This window comes from Eptatretus burgeri, chromosome 17 (genome assembly GCF_056783735.1).
Source record: "Eptatretus burgeri isolate ZD-2024b chromosome 17, Ebu_testis_v1, whole genome shotgun sequence".
Taxonomy (NCBI): Eukaryota; Metazoa; Chordata; class Myxini; order Myxiniformes; family Myxinidae; genus Eptatretus; species Eptatretus burgeri.
Window position 1 is genome coordinate 346,917 of NC_140977.1, and position 20,156 is coordinate 367,072.

Consider the following 20,156-nt stretch of genomic DNA (forward strand, 5'->3'; position numbering starts at 1 on the left):
TCTAAGTCCCTCATAATAGTGTGATGTGGAATTTCCCACAAACATACCACAGCATACCCACTTTGTGAGCCATGCACATATGTAAAAATGGCAATGTAATTATTAATATATGTAAAAAGGTAATGTATTTATTCGTATATGTAAAAATGGTCATGCATTTATTTGTTTCTGTAAAGATGGTAATGTATTTATTTGTACATGTAAAAAGGATAATGTATTTATTCACATATGTAAAAACGGTTATGTATTTATTCATGCATGTAAAAATGGCAATGTATTTATTCGTATCTGTAAAAATGGTAGTGTAATTATTAATTTCTGTAAAAATAGTAGTTTAATTATATTAATTTCTGTAAAATAATAATGTATATATTAGTATATGTGAAAATGGCAATGCATTTAATTATATATGTAAAAATGGTAATGTAATAATTCATATCTGTAAAAATAGTAATGTAATTATTAATTTCTGTAAAAATGGTTATGTATTTATTCGTATATGTGAAAATGGTGATGTAATTATTCATACATGTAAAAATGGTAATGTATTTATTCATATCTGTAAAAATGGTAAGGTAATTATTCATATATGTAAAAATGGCAATGTATTTATTCATATCGGTAAAAGTGGCAATGTAATTTTTAATTTCTGTAAAAATGGTAATGTAGTTATTCGTGTATGTAAAAATGGCAATGTATTTATTCGTATATGTAAAAATGGTAATGTAATTTTTAATTTCTGTAAAAATGGTAATGTAATTATTCATGTATGTAAAAATGGCAATGTATTTATTCGTATATGTAAAAATGGCAATGTAATTATTCATATATGTAAAAATGGTAATGTAATTATTCATACATGTAAAAATGGTGATGTAATTATTCATATATGTAAAAATGGTGATGTAATTATTCATACATGTAAAAATGGAAATGTATTTATTCATATATGTGAAAATGGTGATGTAATTATTCATACATGTAAAAATGGAAATGTATTTATTCATATATGTAAAAATGGTAATGTAATTATTCATATATGTAAAAATGGTAATGTAATTATTCATATATGTAAAAATGGTAATGTATTTATTCATAGATGAAAAAATGGTCATGTATTTATTCATATTTGTAAAAATGGTCATATATTTATTCATATATGTAAAAATGGGAATGTTTTTAATATATGCAAAAAGGTTATGTATTTATTCGTATTTGTAAAAATGGTAATGTATGTATTCATATATTAGCGGGGTATGCCTACACATTGTGTAAGCATGCAAACCGTGCTTCTCCATTATCTCAGGTCGCTGACCTGCATTTGATTTTTCATTCATTTATTTTCATTTATTTATATTTTCATCTATGGATGATTTCTGATGGTTCTATGATTTTTTTCTGGTGTATCAGCTTTGATGTCCATCGGCAGGCAAAATTACCCTCCTCCTCCATTGTCTCGGGTTGCTCACCTGCATTCATTTTATTCATTTATTTATATTTTCATTCATGGATGCTTTCCAATGGTTCTGTAATTTATCCCAGTGTATCAGCTTTGATGTCCATTAGCACACATGATTACCATGCTTATCCATTGTCTCAGGTTGTTCACCTGTGTTTTTTTTTCAGTTTTTTTTCCATTTACCTTTTTTTTTCATTTACGGATGCCGTCCGACGATTCTGTGATTTTTTCCTGGTGTAATGGCTTCGATGTCCATTGGCACACAAAATTTCAGCTTTCTATGTCACCTGGAAGGCACCGATCTTTAATATCAGTGAATCAGTCAGTGGTTAGAAAGAGCTTTATACTGTATATTGGATGTAAAAATGGTAATTTTCATGAACATTCTGATAATAAAGGTAATTCGTTTTGCGATTTGAAGCTTTTGAACAATGTTGAAAGTGGGTGCAGATATCAACATGCCTGTGAATGGACTTCGGTATCTGTTATGATGGGAGATGTGCTCAATACCTGTCTTGCTCCTGCAGATGGTACTTTGAAAACATGACCCGTAAGGATGCAGAGAGGACTTTGCTCAGGCCTGAAAACATCCCAGGGACATTCCTTGTACGTGAGAGCGAAACCACACGAGGTAAGTGAACTACGTGTGAAAGCGTGTTCTAACACAGATACAATGGTACAGCATGTTGTGTGTGACCTCAGAATGTGTGAGCAATTGGGACATTCTGTTCTGAATTGTTTGGTGGATATTTACCCTGTAAAGCTTACGAATTTAAAGGTGTTAAGTGCATGGATAACTGGCCTGAGTTGTATGGTTCTGGATTTGATACTGATGTGACCAAAGTTTCCATTCAGGTGCAGTATCACCAAAAGACATATTTACCTCTGCCATCAAAGGTGGAGCTGGTTATGTATTCACCCCTGTTTGTCTGTGAGAAGGATATCTCAAGAAGTTATGGACAGATTCGGATGAAACTTGGTGGACAGGTTGGGTGTGTGACAAGAACAAATTTATTCGATTTTGGTGAAGATCTAGATCTGGATACTATAATATTAAAGTGATTCTTCACCATTGAGAGATAGGGCCAACAAAGACATACAGTAATATATAGCACGATATCTTCCATCCCTTCCCTCACTTCACGTGGCACCACAGTCGACTCCCCTCGTGAGAAGGCTGATTGCCTCAATTCTCTGTTTGCTTCCAAATCTTGTGTCCCCAACCCCTTGCTCACTATACCAACCCAACCAGTCATATCCAACTGCTCCTGGACTCTGTGTCTTTTGCACCTGAGAAGGTTGAGAAGTTTCTTTTCACCCTAGACTCTCAATGCAAATGGATTTGACAGCATCAGCTTACATGTCTTAAAAATCTGCTCTGCTGCTCTTGCACATCCTTTCTCTGCCCATTTCACCCGATCATCTTATGGAGCTATCAGCTTATTTCCAATAATCAGCAAGGTTATGGAATCCATCATCGCAGTTGATATGAAATGCATCCTTTTCTCCACCAGCCTCATCTCAGGTCGCCAATTTGGATCCACAGTAGGCCACTCTACCTTGGGCCTGCTGCATCTACTCACCCAACAATGGATGGAGGTCCTCAATGACAGGATAGACATGAGATCAGGGCTGTGTCCCTCGACATATCTCGTTATTTTGATACAGTCTGGCATCCTACCTCATTCTCCACACTCTCCGCCTATTCGACTAGAAGGATTTTGTAAAATATTACATCATGAAGAATTTCCTAATACAAGCTGTCAACAAGCCTTTCTAAAGTGAATTTGATGTGCTGAAACCGAATCTGCTTGTCGCCAAGCTCGATTTTGCATCATCAGCACACAAAATGGCAAATCCAATATGGCCACCAAAAAGGCATTATTTTGGCATTTATTGAATAAGTCATTGTGTACACAAGGTGGAACAAAGGTATATTCACTGTTATTGTTGCATAAACATACTGTGTCATTGAAAAACACTGATTGTAATGCAGTACATTATACTAAAGTAAACAACAGGGGCAAATATCATGGAATATTCCAATCAGTAGACTGTAAATAACATTTCAAATATGACCAATTCATCAATTTTGTAATATTTGTATGACAAGAATAATCCTATGTTTTTACCAAATATAATAGCATATCAACCGCATTTACCCAAATTCAAATTGGAGAAATACATGCAAATAAATTATATATTCAGAAGTACAAATCGTCATCATGCAACCGAGTCAACATTTGCATATTCATTGTCTGACATATTGTCTCTGCAACTCTAAGCTCTGGTGCAAGGCATTTTCACTTTCTTGCAGGAGCAGCGAAGTGTCTTGCAGCCTGTGCTACAGGAACAGGAAATAATTTATCTGCACACTTTTGGTATCAGGTTCAGATCTCGGAGTTTAAGCCTCGGCACATTTCCTTGTCGTTCCCATCCCATATGTTCAGGTTGTATTATTTTGGGATCAGAGCAATTCGCATTCAATGCCGCATGCATGGCCACATGTGCAGACCACAGAGCCACCCGGTGGACAATAGATCCACCACAGCACAATGTTTGTTATATAGGAGAGGCTTATTAGAATGACTGGCACAACTTCTAAAAGTTAGATGCTTGAACATCCTGAGTCCAAATGTCTGTAAGGGTATGCATTGTTGGTCCAAAAGGGAGTGGGGGTCATCGGTGGTAATTGTGATTGAGGTGGTGGTAGCAGCAGCGTAGCGGTGAGTCTATGGTGTGGTTGTTCATTGTGGCTGTTTGTTATGGTTGAGGCGGCAATGGTGAAGGTACAGCAAGCTTTGGTTATGTTTCAATGGTGTGGTGATTATTATAAAGGCGTTTGGATCGTTGTGAGAATGTTGTAGTATTGCGGTCATACTAAGGTGAAAGTTGAAGTGAAGTGTCTGTTGGGTAATGGTGCGCGCATGCTAATGAACTGCTTGCATGCATGAACGAGAGGCTTGTGTGCGGAGAAGCAAGATAGGAAAGGAACGAGAAGAAAAATACCACCTAATACCACGCAACGCATACGACCCATAACCCCACTACACATAAGGGAAGAGCCACTTGGAACGAATACGAATGATATAACTATCTTGGGAATCACTAGGTGTTGTGTGCCATTGCTTTGGGGAGTGACGGTTTCGTAGAACCGTCACAATATTCTTTTACACCAGACTTACAACAGTAAACTAATTGATTTAAGTACTGCTCTCCTACTTTTCCACTACCATGAATGGAATGATTTTATACATGCCTGCCCAAGTTTGAAATCCTTCACTCCGATAAGTTAATCCTCAGAAAATGAATTTAAAGTTTTGCTAAGTCTCTACGTAGAGAAATATAAACATACTACACAAAACACAGAAAGGTGGACACACACACACACACACACACACACACACACACACACACACACACACACACACACACACACACACACACACACACACACACACACACACACACACACATAAGTTAACTTTGGGATCTTCCTTTAATATGAACAGCACTTTGGAAGGAAGTATCGGTGGATTATCACGGATTCAATTTTACCTGAATGGTGTAAAAACATACCATGATGTTTTCACATTGCCACAGGCGTCTTCGCGATCTCGATCCTCGATGAAGACGAAACTAAAGGAGGAAAAGTGAAACATTACAAGATCAGGCGGTTGGACAACGGAGGCCATTACATCACAAACCGAGTTCATTTTGAGACCATCACCGAGTTGGTACAACATTACTCCAGTGAGGACAATTGTCATGTATGACGAAACTCGATTCATTTTTGTGTGCAACTGGTTTAGACAGACGTAAACACGGCATCCTGTGCTGTTTGTGGGACACGTGTACTTCAGAAACGTCCGACGGGCTTTGTCACAACCTCACTCGGCCGTGCGCTGGCAGTGCACCGCAAACGCTGGGCCTGGCACGAGACATGTGGGAGATCGACAGGAGTACACTTCATCTCGACGTCAAGCTCGGCTCAGGGTGCTTCGGCGATGTGTGGATGGGTGAGGTCTACCATGTGGCATGACCATACACCACTTTCCAAATGTGCAATACTTAACATTGATTTTACATCGTAATGCGTCAAAACCTGGACAACAGGAGACATTGGTGTACTTTTACACAAGTAGATTTGTGGTCAATCGAGAAATGAACACGCATTTTGTGATTGGAATTTGGGATCCCAGAATCAGGAAACTATGGGTTCAGATCATCAGTCGAGTAAGTGCATTAAGCAGTCAGTAAAGTGATCCGATGAGTCGATCTATTAAACAGTAAGTGTTGATTCCGAGATGAATTAGTATCGACATGTTTTTTTCTGCAATTCACCGGTAGGAACTTGGAACGACACAACATGTGTGGCAGTGAAGACCCTGCGTGAAGGTGCAATGGCTCCGACAGCCTTCTTGCAGGAGGCTCAAGTCATGAAGCGTCTCCGTCATGAGCGCCTCGTGCAGCTCTACGCCGTCGTGTCGGAAGAGCCAATCTACATCGTGACCGAATACATGAGTGGAGGTTTGAACAAGCTCGATATTCAACAAAACGCAACATGCACATTAGCAAATCAGCAATGAGAATATACTTTAGTTTGGACCAAACCAAAGCTGAACTGAGATACAATAATCGGTGTGTGTGTGTGTGTGTTTGTTACTTGCAAATTCGAATTTGTTACTTGCAAATTCGAAGATTCCCAGGTCTATTGGTTGGTCTGGTCTGTGATTCTGTTTGTTTGTTACTTGGCAAAAACTTGTTTTTGTTTTGCTCAAAAAAAAAAACAACACAAACTTGTTTTTGCCGAGTATGTTGGTCTGTAGCGTGTGTTTGTCTGTTTGTCACACAATTTTTGGCCACAGTTTTCAAGCAATCGTTTTGAATTTTGTTTTTTGTGTGTCGGTGACCAGTCAAGGACAGCAACGCTAAATTTTGGGGAAGATCCAGATCCGGATCCGGTTCTGAGAATTCCTTAAGTGATTCTTCACCATTGAGAGATAGGGCCAAAAAACGATATATAGCACAATATCTTAAAAAGTTATTGATGGATTCACACGAAATTTGGTTGACAGGTTGTGAGTGCCAAAATGAAGGAATGTTTCAAATTTGGGGAAGATCCGAATCCAGATGTGGATACAAGACTTATTTAATTTTTTTAACATTCTTCACCATTGAGAGATGGGGCTAAAAACGATATTGCACGAAATCTCATAAAGTTGTGGACGGATTCGGATTAAACTTGGTGGACGGACAGGTTGGGTGTTTGACGAGGACGAATGTATTCGATTTTGGTGAAGATCTGAATCTGGATCGGGATTCGAGAATTTTTCAGGTGATTCTTCACCGTTGAGAAATGGGGCCAAAAACTATGTATATTGCATGTTATCTCTTAAAGTTGTGGACGACTTGTGAAAAAACGAGGTGAAAGAGTTGGTTCGGTGACAAGAACAAGCCAATTCGATTTTGGTTAAAGTCCAGAATCAGATCCGACCTATCAGTGACATACAAAATGTAAACTATTCAGCCTGGTGGAGGTATGTTCTCTACGGAGTGCCGTTCCGTTTCGTCAAGTTGTCACTCGATGAGTGATTTTTCATTCATTTGTTTGTTTGTTTGCACGTAAATCGTCTGCAGGTCACAATTTTAAACCGATCTTCAGAAAACTTTACCAAATGGTGGAGTTGGTCACAAGTAAGAAGCCTATTGTTTGAGGTCAAATGGTAAAAAAGGTCAACATAGGCCAAAGGGCAACAACTTTGTCAAACATCTAAAATCCTCAGTTTTCATGTGATTGACTTGAAATTTGAACAGGATTTGCAGATCAGTTCACTGAATTCAACCACCAATTATATATTTTTGAGGTCAACATATAGGCCAAATTTCTAAAATTGTCAATTTTCATCCGATTGACTTGAAATTCGAAGAGGAATTGCTGATTTGGTGATTGAAATCAATTAAGAATTATTTTTGAGGTCAACATAGGCCAAAGGTCAACAACTAAGGTGGAATTTCTAAAATCCTCAATTTTCATCTGATTAACTTGAAATTTGAACAGGATTTGCATATCATGTTACTGAATTCAACCACCAATTACTTTTGGGGTCTGCAGGTAAAAAAAGGTCAACATATGCGGTATTTCTAAAATCGTCGATTTTCATCCGATTGATTTGAAATTTTAAGAGGATTTGCATATTTGGTCACTGGTCCTGGTTTTTGAGCAACCCTTGGTTCTCTCCAGGGGTCTCTGCCGACTTTCTCAAAGATAAGTTTCCGGTCATTGTTTGTTGCATTTTGACTGTTTATTTTGTTGCCTCCATGTTTACTGTGTATTCCAAGTTCGGTTTTGTTTCAAAATTTGTGCTATTTGGTGAGTTTTCATCGGTCTTGTCATATCGGGTTTTCCCTGAGACCTGTCTTCCCGTTTGTGTGCACAATCATGTTTATTGTCTTTTCTCCTTATTACTATCAGTTTTTATTTTCTCCATTTTCCAACTTCTATCCTCTCATCCCAACTCTCTTTTCCTCATATGTGGTAACTACAATTGTCATCATACCAGTTTGCTGGGTGTGGGTACCTCCCGCACCTACCATGGCACTTCAGCAAAAGACTTCTGCGGCTCATTGGGACTGACTCAATCTGTCAACTTCCTAACCCAGATCTCAACCAATGGTACTCTATCTCTTCTGGATCTGATTTTGACCAATTCCCCAGAAAATGTCTGCTGTTCTTCTTCTGATCCAATCGGTTCATCTGACCATATGCTATTTGAAGCGGTCATCTGTCTGACTGTTATCAGAGAACCACTTCAGCACAGTCGAGTCTGGCATTTCACTCAGGATGACTGGCAGGTACTTCAAGCAGCCATCAAACTTCGAGACTGGTCTCCCATCTCTACGTTCTCTGACAACTCATCCTGGGAATTCTCTCAAAAAAAATTGCTCTCTCTCATGCACAGATTTAGCCCATCTTGTCTTCAGTTGTACTACCCTTCCTCCTGCCCATGGTACACTGAAGCTTGTGGCAAAGCTGTTGTCCTGAAACAACTTGCCTTTGCCTCATGGAGGGCAAATCCAACTGTAGGCAATCTGAGTTCCTTCCACAAAGCTTGGAACAAGCGTGTGTCTACCCCGAGGAGAGCCAGAAATCAACATCTTTCTCATCTCAAGTCTGAACTCTCAAACCTGTCTCCCTCCTCCAAATCCTGGTGGCATCTGGATTAGTCTGTTTCTGGTGTATTGTCCCCCTCCATCCCCTCCCTTACCTCAAATGGCTGCACAGCTGACACCGCACGTGAAAAGGCTGAATGCCTAAACTCGGTGTTTGCTTCTAAATCTTGCGTCCCAACCCATCGCTGTCTGTACCCACCTTACCCAGTCGCAACCAGCTGCTCTGGGACTCTGTGTCGTTTTCTCCTGACAAGGTAGGGAGTTTGCTGTCATACCTGGACTCAGATTCTGCAACTGGTCCAGAGGGCATTGGCCCTCATTTTCTGAAAACCTGCTCTGCTGCTCTTGTTCACCCTCCCTTTGTTCTATTCACCCTCTCATTTACTCAAGGTTCTCTGCCATCTGCTTGGAAATCATCAAGCATTCCTGCTCTGCATAAAAAGGTGCAAAAACTGATCCCTATAACTACAGACCAATCAGCTTTCTCCCAATCATCAGCAAGATCATGGAATCCATCATCGCTTCTGACATCAAATCCTTCCTCTTCTCCAATGGCTTGATTTCTGAGAATTATCAATTTGGATTTAGACCAGGTCACTCAACACTGTATATGCTGCTTCTGCTTTCCCACCAATGGATGGAGGTCCTCATTGCCAAACATGAGATCAGAGCCATCCTCCCGAGACAAATTGCATGCTTTAATTACAGTCTGGCATCCCTGCACTGCTCACCAAACACTCTTCTGATGACATCCAAGGCCATCTCCACTCATGGCTCACAGACTTCCTCTCCTATCTCAGTCAATGTGTGGCTCTTAATGGAATTCTCTGATCTCCTCTTCCCATCACGGCTGGAGTTCCTTAAGGCAGTGTTTTTGGTCCTCTGCTTTTTCTGGTTTTGATTGACTTTTTTTTTGGACTGACTGGGCACCCTTCCTACATCATGCAAAGTCCTTCCTTGGCACACCTGAGCTTCTAACCACTTAGCAAGCTTTCATCCGCAGTCTGATGGAGTACTGCTCCCCACTCTTGGGTGGTGCTCCTGCCTTGCACCTAGCTCGACTTCACGCTGTGGAAAGCAAGGCTTTTAGGATCATTGGTATCTCCTGCGATGAAGCTGAGTCTTTGGGTCTCTCACTCTCTCACCAGAGGCAGATCGGTGGTCTTTTTGTCATATACTGTCTCCTCTCCGGCCTTGCCTCCCCCCTGCTCTGTCTGTGATCTTTCTCTTCCATATTTCTGCAGGGCGCTCAAGGTCCACCAAAAAACTCCTTCTTGTAAAACTGCAAAAATCAAGAATCACTGCTCATCTTCACTCTTTCATTCATCTTTTTCTCCACCTTTGGAACAAACTCCCACACTCTCTTCAATCCCACTCCTCCTTACAGGTTTTCAAAATAACTGTTCACCACCATCTCATATCTTCTCCCATCCAAAATCTTGATGTTTTCTACCCCCGTTAATTCACCCCAAACCCACCTCCTTCAAATTCCCTTTTTTCTTTCCTGAAAGTCCCTGTAGTACAATCTTGTTTACCCCGTGTACTCCACCCCATCCCTCTTCCTTCCACAGATGTCCTATTCTCTGTATTCCCCACTATTTTGTGCTTCCCTCTCCCACCCCTCTGGTCTCCTGCCTCATTATATGTTCTGTGTATTAGCTTATACACGAGCCTCGACATGGTTTACAAAAAAAAAAGTCTTTATGGTCAAAAGTGTTTAAAGGGTCTTCAGGCTGTTTGGGGTCGAAAGGGTCTTTAAAGGCTGCGGTGGTGGATGACAACACCCTGAGGGCAATCCCCGGGTCGGACTTGGTCTGTGTGCCAAATGTCGTGGTTGTTGGCCCAGCGGTCTTTGCAAAAAACATGAACAGACACAGACAGACAGACAGATGACTAATTTTATTTACTTGCGGGGCACCCGTGGGAAAGCCACGGGCACAGCCATGGATGACATTTTGACATTTTGAGTTAGATGCTGCACTTAGAGTTTTCCAAGATTGGAACTGGCAATCCATCAGATCCAGAAATGATGTAATCTACACAATTTATTTCCTTCACATAGTATGTGACTACTTGTCCATACACATGTGAAATACAGTTTATAATGTAAAATGTGACTTCAAGATCTGAATTCTACCCCGTGCCCATCTCTCCCCTCACTTCACACTCTCTCCCCCTCTCACACTCTTTCCCCCTTCCACACTCTCTACTCTCTCTCTCTCCTATCCCCCCTCATCACACAAATTACACAGGGGAGATGGGAGACCTGGAGAGGATCTTGTACAGGGTAGACGAGGGAGGTAGGGGGAGAGGGTATAAAGCGAGTTTCTTCTGCCTTGACTTAATTGACTTGACTTGAGAGAGGGGAGAACCTGGCTTGACTGACTTCCTTCTGTCTATTTTAAAACTTCAAAACATCGAATACACTTCACTTCACAAATTTAAAATTCCTTAAAATCAAATGTTATCAATAAATATTCAATTCCATCATTAGTCCACATATATTAAATGTATTACGCACAAAGTTTTTTGAAGTATTGTTTAATTATATAGTTGGAAAAGAGTTATTACTCGCCTTAAATATATTTTATTACTCGCCAATATGGCTACCAAATCGTTAAAAGCACATAAAAAAGTTATTACTTGCCAATATGGCTGCCAAACCATGTGATCTATGACGTAGTAGTTGAATAACTTTTTGTTCCTCAAGGATCGGCCGGCAATCATACCTGAAAAGTTTCGCCTCAATCTGTTCAGCCATTTCGGAGAAGATTTTTGAAGATTTTATGTTAGAAACAAGATGGCTGCCGAACAATGTGACCAATGACATCATCAATTTTTTTTTTTTACCAATTACAGTTTAGCCTTGGAGGAGAGGAGATTGGGACCATACTCTGTGCAGAGTGTTGGTGCTGCTTTTCGCAGTCTCCTTGGCTATTGGGCACAATCCTGGATGGGTCGCCACTCTGACACAGTATACCAGCAAAATGCTGGCACTCATTTTGCCGACCTCGGAAGGATGACAGGCCGAGTTAACCTCACCTGGTATTAATCCAACAGCTGAGTGAGATTTGAACTCAGGACCCTAGGATCCAAAGCCCGCCACCCTAACCATTAAGCCAACACCAGGCATAATTTAGCCGAAGATGACCCTCAAATTTTTTCATTCTGATCAGATAAAGCATTTGATGTATGCAATTATGACGTCATAATGAAGCCACCTATGACATCATTTTAAAAAAAAATCACAGTTGTTTCCCACGGGGAGTACTTCACATGTGCCAAGTTCCAATTTTTTCTATGAAGCAGTTTCGGAGATACAGAGGTTCAAAGGTTTTCCATTATTCCAACACAGCTGCCACACGTGACCTATGACGTCATAATTATCAGAGAAACATTCTCCATGACAGTTGCACCTTTGGTGAAAATTTCATGTCAATCGGATAAGTGGTTGCAGAGAAAACAGAGAAAATTAGGATGGACGGACGTACGGACGGACAACCCGAAAACATAATGACCCATTGACAACTTCGTCACCACAGACATAAAAAAATGCATTTTCTCTGAAAACGCCAATATTCTTTCGATTTGTGACCTTTTGCTGCAACTGAGTCTGAAATGATCTTCACAACTATGAAAAATTAGATCAGATATCGAATGAGAGTTGAGATCAAGCCATGAGAGAGTCAGAAAGTGTGAGCCTGACAAAAGGGGCCTCAGACCTACACGACACAGAGCAAAACAAAATGGCAGCGATTTCATTTTGAAGACCCTCCCTGAACGGGGTAGCCCCTTCCAAGCCCTGAAGCTCCTCCCTGAATGAGCATACACAATGGAGGAGAGTATTATCATGTAGACTAGTGGGGCACTGATGGGAAACCCACAGGCAAAGACATGTATGACATTTGGATTGGCCCTCTTCGTATCTGATGGTTCACTCACAAGAGGAGGGAGAGGGAGAGGATTGTGCACAGGAGTGGGGATGGAAGTAGGGGGTGAGGGGTGAGAGAAGGTGGAGAGTGATTCACTTCTGTCTTGACTTGATTGACTTGACTTGAGGAGAGTGGGGAGAACCTGTCTTGACTTACTTGCATCAAATACACTTCACTTTGCAAATTAAAAATTCCTTAAAACAAAACGTTATTAATAAATATTGGATTCCATCGTTAGTCCACAAATTCAATTTATCACGTGCAAAGTTTTTCAAAGTATTCTTTAATTATATAGTTGGATAAGAGTTATGACTCACCTGAAATAAACTATTTATATATATATATATATATATATATATATATATATATATATATATATATATATATATATATATACATATATATATATATATATATATATATATATATATATATATATATATATATATATATATATATACTGGGAGATGAAAAATATATAATTAAACAATTCAAAAATACATAATTAAACAATAATTAAATTACCATTTTTACATAGATGAATTATCGCTTCCTCATCACTCCTTTCTTCCCCTCTCCCCTCACTCCTCCCCACATTACGTCCAACCAGATACATTGAAAACAACTACTGGATTACAACTAATTCCTGAGAAGGGCACCCTACCCTCACTCCTCCACTCCCCCTCTCTCCCCTCATCCTCCCCTCCCCACATCGGGTCCGACCAGATATATTCAACCGAGCTATTGAAATTAATTTTTTTTTTATTATCTAAAAACACCAATATGCGTCCCATTTTTCTCACCTTTTGCTGAAACTGAAATTTAAACCATCTTCGTGACAACAAAAAATGAAATCAGATGGTGAATTAGAGTTATGATAAAGCTGTGAGGGATAAAGAGGAGTCAGGTCAGGTCAGACTGGATCTGTGACTTGCTACAGGTACCATGTAAACCTGTACTAACCTGTTCCATGGTCGGGTTGTCGGCGACTAAACCGTCTCCCCCACCAGGTTTTCTGGTGAGGAGGGTGTTTGGATATGGACACCCAGCAGGATTAAAAACAAAACCTGTCAAAGGGCGGAGGAGCTCCTTGTGAGCCAACGGCCATCCATATCTAGTGCCCAACTGTGTCTGCGGACGTCCTCCTGCAGTTGGGTTACTTTTTTATTAGGAGGTTGGTGGCAGGATTTGCACTCCGGCCACCGTAAAACCCTTCATTCCGCAAAACACAAAAACGCAAAGAAATCTAAAAACCCACTCCGTGGGAGTACCTCCTGTCCAGCTTCCCTTCGCAGGGCAGCTCACCGGATGACGGGATTGTGGTAAAGGCTTTGTGACCACATTCTTTGATGATAGGAGGGAAACCACGGGGTAACATCCCTGGGTCAGATTGCGGGAGAGTGGGTCGGAGTGGTGCTGAGGTGTCGTCCACCAGACGGCGGTCTCCTTGGGTTAACCTGAGGCGGTCCCTTCGGGTGGGTGCCTGGAATGTCCTATCCCTAAGAGAGGATGATCACCTGTCTGTTATCATCTGAGCTCAAGCGTTTGGACATCGGGATTGCAGCTCTCTCTGAGGTTCGGAGACAGGATTGCGGCGAGATAATGGTGGGTGGTTACGCCTACTATTGGTCTGGTCACTCTGATGGTTACCATGCCCAAGGAGTTGCTGTCGCTGTGTCCAATAAGCTGACCCCAATGATAATTGAGGTAACACCGGTCAACAAGCATATTATGAGACTCAGGATTCGTCACTCCTTTGGTGTCATTTCCCTGGTCTCTGTATATGCTCCGACTGAGGGGAGTGATCTCACTGTGAAGGATGCATTCTACGCCACGCTCGAGTCTATGGTTGATCACTGTCCCAGACGAGATACACTTCTAGTCTTGGGGTATTTCAATGCATCGACTGGAACTGATTGGGATGGTTATGAGACATGTGTTGGTCCCCAGGGGTCAGGAACTAAGAACCAGAATAGCACGAACTTCCTTGACTTTGCAAGAAGTCATGGACTTAGGGTGGCTGGTTCATGGTTTCAGCGCCCACAAGCTCATCGCTGCACTTGGTATTCCAACGCTGGCGGTGTGGCAAAGGAGATTGACCATGTTTTCGTTGACGGTCGCTGGACGATGATCCAGAACTGCAGGGTCCACTGGAGTGCTCAGTTCCTCAATACTGACCACCGGCTTGTTGTAGCAACTCTGAAGTTGCACCTTAAATCCTGGAGAATGGTACCATCGCAGCCTCAGCTGGATGTTGGCAAGCTCAAGGATGAGAGGGGAGCTGAGGAGTTTGCAAACAAGCTGAGTGGAGATTTGAGGAGTCTGGGTGCTTTGGGGGGTCCTGAAGAGTTGTGGAGTGCCTTCAAGACCACCGCCCTTGATGTTGCCGGTGGATGTCTTGGAACTCACCATAGGGCATAAATAATTTTGTCTCTCAAGGGACACTGGATACCATTGACCAGAGTCGCAGGGCCAGGCTGAATAGCAGAGCTGAGCTGTTCAGAGAGTTGAAGCATAAAACTGTACGTGCACTGAGGGTGGACAAGGAGGCCTATGTGCGAGGAATCTGTGAGGGGGTAGAGCATCACCTGTGGTCAAGGGATTCTCGTCCTGCTTACAGGGGAATTCACCCATTGCGTTCATCCAAGCCCATCCCTCGGTGTTCTGCAGTTAGAGCAGAAGGTGGTAGGCTCTTGACAGAGGAGTACGAAGTGAAGGCCCGCTGGGCCAGTTACTTTGAGCAGTTGTACCAGGCTGATGCACCAGCTGTCGAGTTGGATGTCAGGGGTGTTACAATCCCTGTTGCTGACCCTCCAATCAACTGTGGTCCACATTTGCTTGTGGAAACACGGGCTGCGGTGAACTGGTTGAAATTGGGCAAAGCTCCAGGGATCTGTGGCATCCATGCTGAATTTCTCAAGGCTGGTGGAAATGCCGCACTCGTGTCGTTGCATGCAGTTCTGTGCTCTGCCTGGAACACAGGCATCATCCCAACTGACTGGAAGAGGGGCCTTGTTGTTCCTCCCTGGAAAGGGAAGGGTGATTGCCAAGACTGCAACAACTACTGAGGGGTGACGCTGCTCTCAGTGCCGGGCAAGGTCTTTGCTCAGATAATTCTTGATAGGGTTTGCCACCATCTGCTTGAGCACCAGCGTCCACAGCAGTCAGGCTTTACACCAAAGAGGTCAACGATTGTCCGTATGCTTGCTCTTCGTGTCCTCACCGAACACAGACGAGAGTTTCAGCAGGGGCTGCTTGCAGCCTATGCTGATCTCTGCAGAAGCATACAATTCAGTGAATCGGGATGCTCTCTGGAGGATTCTTGGTCTTCGTGGGGTGCCACCAAAACTGATCGATCTGATGTCTGAACTCTACTCTGGTACTGAGAGTGCTATGAGATGTGGTGGTACCATCTCTGACATATTTCCAGTTGTTACTGGACTTCGTCAGAGGTGTGTACTGGCCCCCACACTTTTCAGCACTTGTATGGACTGGATTCTCGGGAGGATGCCGGAAAGATCAAGCTTTGATGGTGCATCGTTTGGGAATGTCAAGATCTCTGACCTTGATCTCGCAGATGATGCAGTCATCTTTGCGGAGACTTTAGATATCCTTTTGGGGGCCCTCGAGGTGCTGATTGAGGATTCGGAGCCGCTGGATTACGGGTTTCCTGTGTCAAAACTAAGATCCAGGCTTTCATTGACATCTTGGATGCCGCTGTCCGTCTGTGCCTGTTTGTGGTGAGGATGTTGAGGTCATGGAGAGATTCACTTCCCTTGGCAGTGATATTCATGTCTCTGCTGGCTGTGATTCAGAGGTCAATCGACGTGTGGGTCAGGCCTGGGGAGTCATGGATTCACTGGATCATGGGGTGTGGCGATGCCAGTTGCGGGAGGAAGTGCGGGAGGACGAAAGTCCGAGTCTTCAGGTCCTTGGTGCTTCCAGTCTTGCTCTGTGTATGCGAGACTTGGACTCTGACCAAGGATCTGAGACGGAGACTTAATTCCTTTGGTACCAGGTCTCTTCAGAGAATCCTTGGCTATCGCTGGTTGGACTTTGTGTCCTGAGATAGACTGAGAGAGTCGGTTGTTGAGAGAGATTCAAATGAGATTTTTTTACCTGCATAGTCTGTGAGCGTCAGCTGCGGCTGTATGGACATGTGGCTCATTTTCCTGACGCTGATCCTGCTCACCAAATTCTCTCAGCGAGGATGCATTTTTGTTTTAAAACATGAATTTTTGTCCAATTTTTCACAACCAAAACTTAAATCATCTTAGCGACTACAAAACAATGAAGAAAAAAAAACCAATCAGATGTCGAATTCGAGTTCAGATAAAGCCGTGAGAGTGCAAGAAAGTGCGAGCCTTATAAAAGACGCTTGACAGATCAAACAAAATGGCGGCGATTCGGTTTTGAAGCTCCTCCCTGAATGGGGGAAACCCCACCCAGAAATGGGAAGCTCCTCCCCAAACAGACGGACAGACAGACTGGCGGAGATTATACATATATATATATTTTTTTTTTCTGAAGATAGAAGAGAGATACAGATGGATTAGAAAGATTAGATTTGTTCCTACACATGTACGAGTCTGATTGGGTCCAGAACATGAGCAGGAATAAATGAACATCTGTGAAAATATGTGGAAACACCTTTAGATTAATCGATGATTTACTGGTAATTAATGATGGGTTTATAATTGATCAGTTTCATGATGACATCATTCCAAACGGGTTGGGATTAATAAAGGAAAAATCAAATTCACTTTTTTTTTTCAGAATTACGAATGGAGATTTAAAAAAAAAAAATTTTTTCACACCAAATTGTCTGATAAACGAGATGTTTTTAAACTCCACGGAGTACGATTGCTTTTCATGGAGAGAAACATTTTTAGAAACCTCCTTTATAGTACAGGTACAGGTGGAACACGGTACAAGTATAGGTACAGGTGGAATAATGAGGATCGTGGGAGTGTACACACACACACACACACACACACACACACACACACACACACACACACACACACACACACACACTTATTTATCAGTTTGGTATTCAGGTTAACATCATGGTGACTGTGTACAAGCCACGTGGGTGTTGTGTATTGCAGGTTGCCTGCTGGATTACCTTCGGAATTGTCGTTCACACCTCAAACTAACACACCTGGTCGACGTGGCATCACAGGTAGATGGTGATCAAGTGAGGCAAACGCCCTGCCAGAAAGACATCGTTGAAAGCACATTAACCTGTCACTGTGAGCGATGTCGGAGTGAATTGGTTACGACGCCTGTATTTTGGGAACATGTTCACTGAGCTTAGTTTTCAAAATGACTTAGGTTAGTAGTAAAACAAACTATCCAACAAAAGTGAGCTTTCAAAATGAGCTGTAATTGGACAATCATATCTGGTTCTGGTTCATGATATATAGCTTCACACAATTTAGCACGTGACTACGCTTTCAACGATGGTTTGCAGACCTCGCGTACACACCCAAAACTTAAAAAAAACATCAATAGTTCAGCGTACGCCAGCGTTTTACATACATTTTGAGACCTTGCCATACGCTGGCTAAAACGTCAAGGTGTGGAAGGAAAAAAATTTTAAACGTAATATTCCTTCCTGCCCCGTGTGTGATGTGTGCGAGAGATTGCAGCTGGAATGGCATACATCGAACACATGAACTACGTGCATAGAGATCTGCGTGCTGCCAACGTTCTGGTGGGTGAGGAGCTCAACTGTAAGATCGCGGACTTTGGTCTGACAAGGCTCCTGGAGGATTGTCAAAACCTGGTTTCACAAGGTGAGATCTAAACTTGGACATTGGATGTTGCAGTCATTCATGAGTGAGTAGTGTCTGGTTACTTGGCTGGGAGGATAGCCTCGAGGTACACGCAGGGCCGGATTTACTTGCTTGTGGGCCCTCGGCCAAACCTTATCAATGCCCCTTCCCACAAATTTTTACATATATATATATATATATATATATATATATATATATATATATATATATATATATATATATCGTAATATTGTAATGTAAAAAAAAAGAATTACAACATAATGTAACACATCAACAATTTTTATTCAAATTAGTTCCATATCAAGTACATCAAAGTACATCAAAGTAAATCAAGTTCCATATCATGTACATCTTACACAGAGGAATAATGGAAAAATACAATGAAACTGAAGCATAATAAATTTTGCAAGCACAACTATGTGAAGTTCAAAATAACATTTTCCTGCTTTTTTTCTTTGGCAAATTTGTCAATGATACTGTTTGTGTCAAGGGATTGTAGGAGGTCAGATTCAATGCACAGTAATGAAACTGAGTTTAATCTGGTTTGTCCCAAAGTTGATCTCAGGTGATTCTTCACCCGAGATTGAATAAAGAAAGACCTCTCTCCTTGACAGTTTGTAATGGGGATGGTAAGGAACATTCTTACCAAGATACTCATGTTTGGAAAGGCAGTTGTCAAAATACCATCTTAAGATCTCAACAAAGTGGAAATGTTTGTCACTGACCTGTCAGATTCAGAAGACAAAATGTCTTTAAACTGCAAAAATTCATCTAAAACAGATTCTTCCAGGTAACTGGAATAGGTACTGACAAGGAGTTCCAGTTGAGCTTTGAGGTCTAAAGCTAAACATCTTTATTTCTGAATAGGCATTCACTCTGCGCTCAAATTCATTCCTCAGGCAATCTAATATTGTGTAAAAATTGTCCACCATGAACTTCTGACGTGGATCAAGATAAGTTTCTATCCCAACTGATTCATCAAATAATTTTTTTTATACAAGTCCCCGGTGGGCTCCCAGTTACTGGTGGGCCCTAGGCCAATGGCCTATGCTGCCTTTTGGAAAATCCGGCCCTGGGTACACGCACTCGCATTGGAACTGTCCGGCCAATGTGACCACTCCTCATTTTCATAAATGCCAAGGTGAGCCAATGGTCACACCACTCAAGAAGTGGTCACACTGTGTCCGGCCTCACCTCGGATCATGACTCAGGTTTTAAAAAAAAACAACTGCCATCCTGGTATTTCAAATGGAGGTGAGGCCTCAAAGTGTGCATCGTCCCTCGGAAGGATATTAAACCGGGTGTCCTGTCTGCTGGTATTAGTTAGTGGATGCTACAGACACAAAGGTATGTTTCATGAAGAGGAAGCGAGTTATTACCGGCATCCTGAACACATTACAAATTCCTGCCCAAATGTACAGGAACACTGCATCCGCGGCACAGCCATGCCCAAGTCATGATGCAACCCACGAGATTAATTCAAAATTAGATCCCAGTTCAGTATGCATTCGCTTAAAACAACCTGGCAACTGGTTACATCATATTTAGGGATACTGTGCTGCAAATTCAGTGTCCCCGCCACCCTTTAGTGGTACATTCATGACCGTCATTTTGAATTCGGCCAAGATACCAGCACACAATGGTTATACCCTTCTACAAAGGTGACATAGAGGACATGTGACCTCCACATGCAATCGTCAGCAGATGGGTTCACAAGAAACACACACACACACACACACACACACACACACACACACACACACACACACACACACACACACACACACACAC

The 20,156-nt window shown here is 41.8% G+C and overlaps 1 protein-coding gene across 2 annotated transcripts in view; it reads left to right on the forward strand.

Annotated features, from left to right (window-relative positions):
- Window positions 1-20,156, forward strand: part of LOC147009062 (proto-oncogene tyrosine-protein kinase Src-like) — a 44,317-nt gene that overhangs the window by 21,593 nt on the left and 2,568 nt on the right. For both annotated transcript variants that reach the window (XM_085862874.1, XM_085862875.1), the window contains exons 5-10: window positions 1,987-2,090; window positions 5,063-5,212; window positions 5,323-5,478; window positions 5,810-5,989; window positions 17,676-17,749; window positions 18,212-18,365. In XM_085862874.1, coding sequence (XP_085719000.1) covers window positions 1,987-2,090; window positions 5,063-5,212; window positions 5,323-5,478; window positions 5,810-5,989; window positions 17,676-17,749; window positions 18,212-18,365 — 818 coding nt within the window. The remainder of the gene's footprint in view (window positions 1-1,986; window positions 2,091-5,062; window positions 5,213-5,322; window positions 5,479-5,809; window positions 5,990-17,675; window positions 17,750-18,211; window positions 18,366-20,156) is intronic.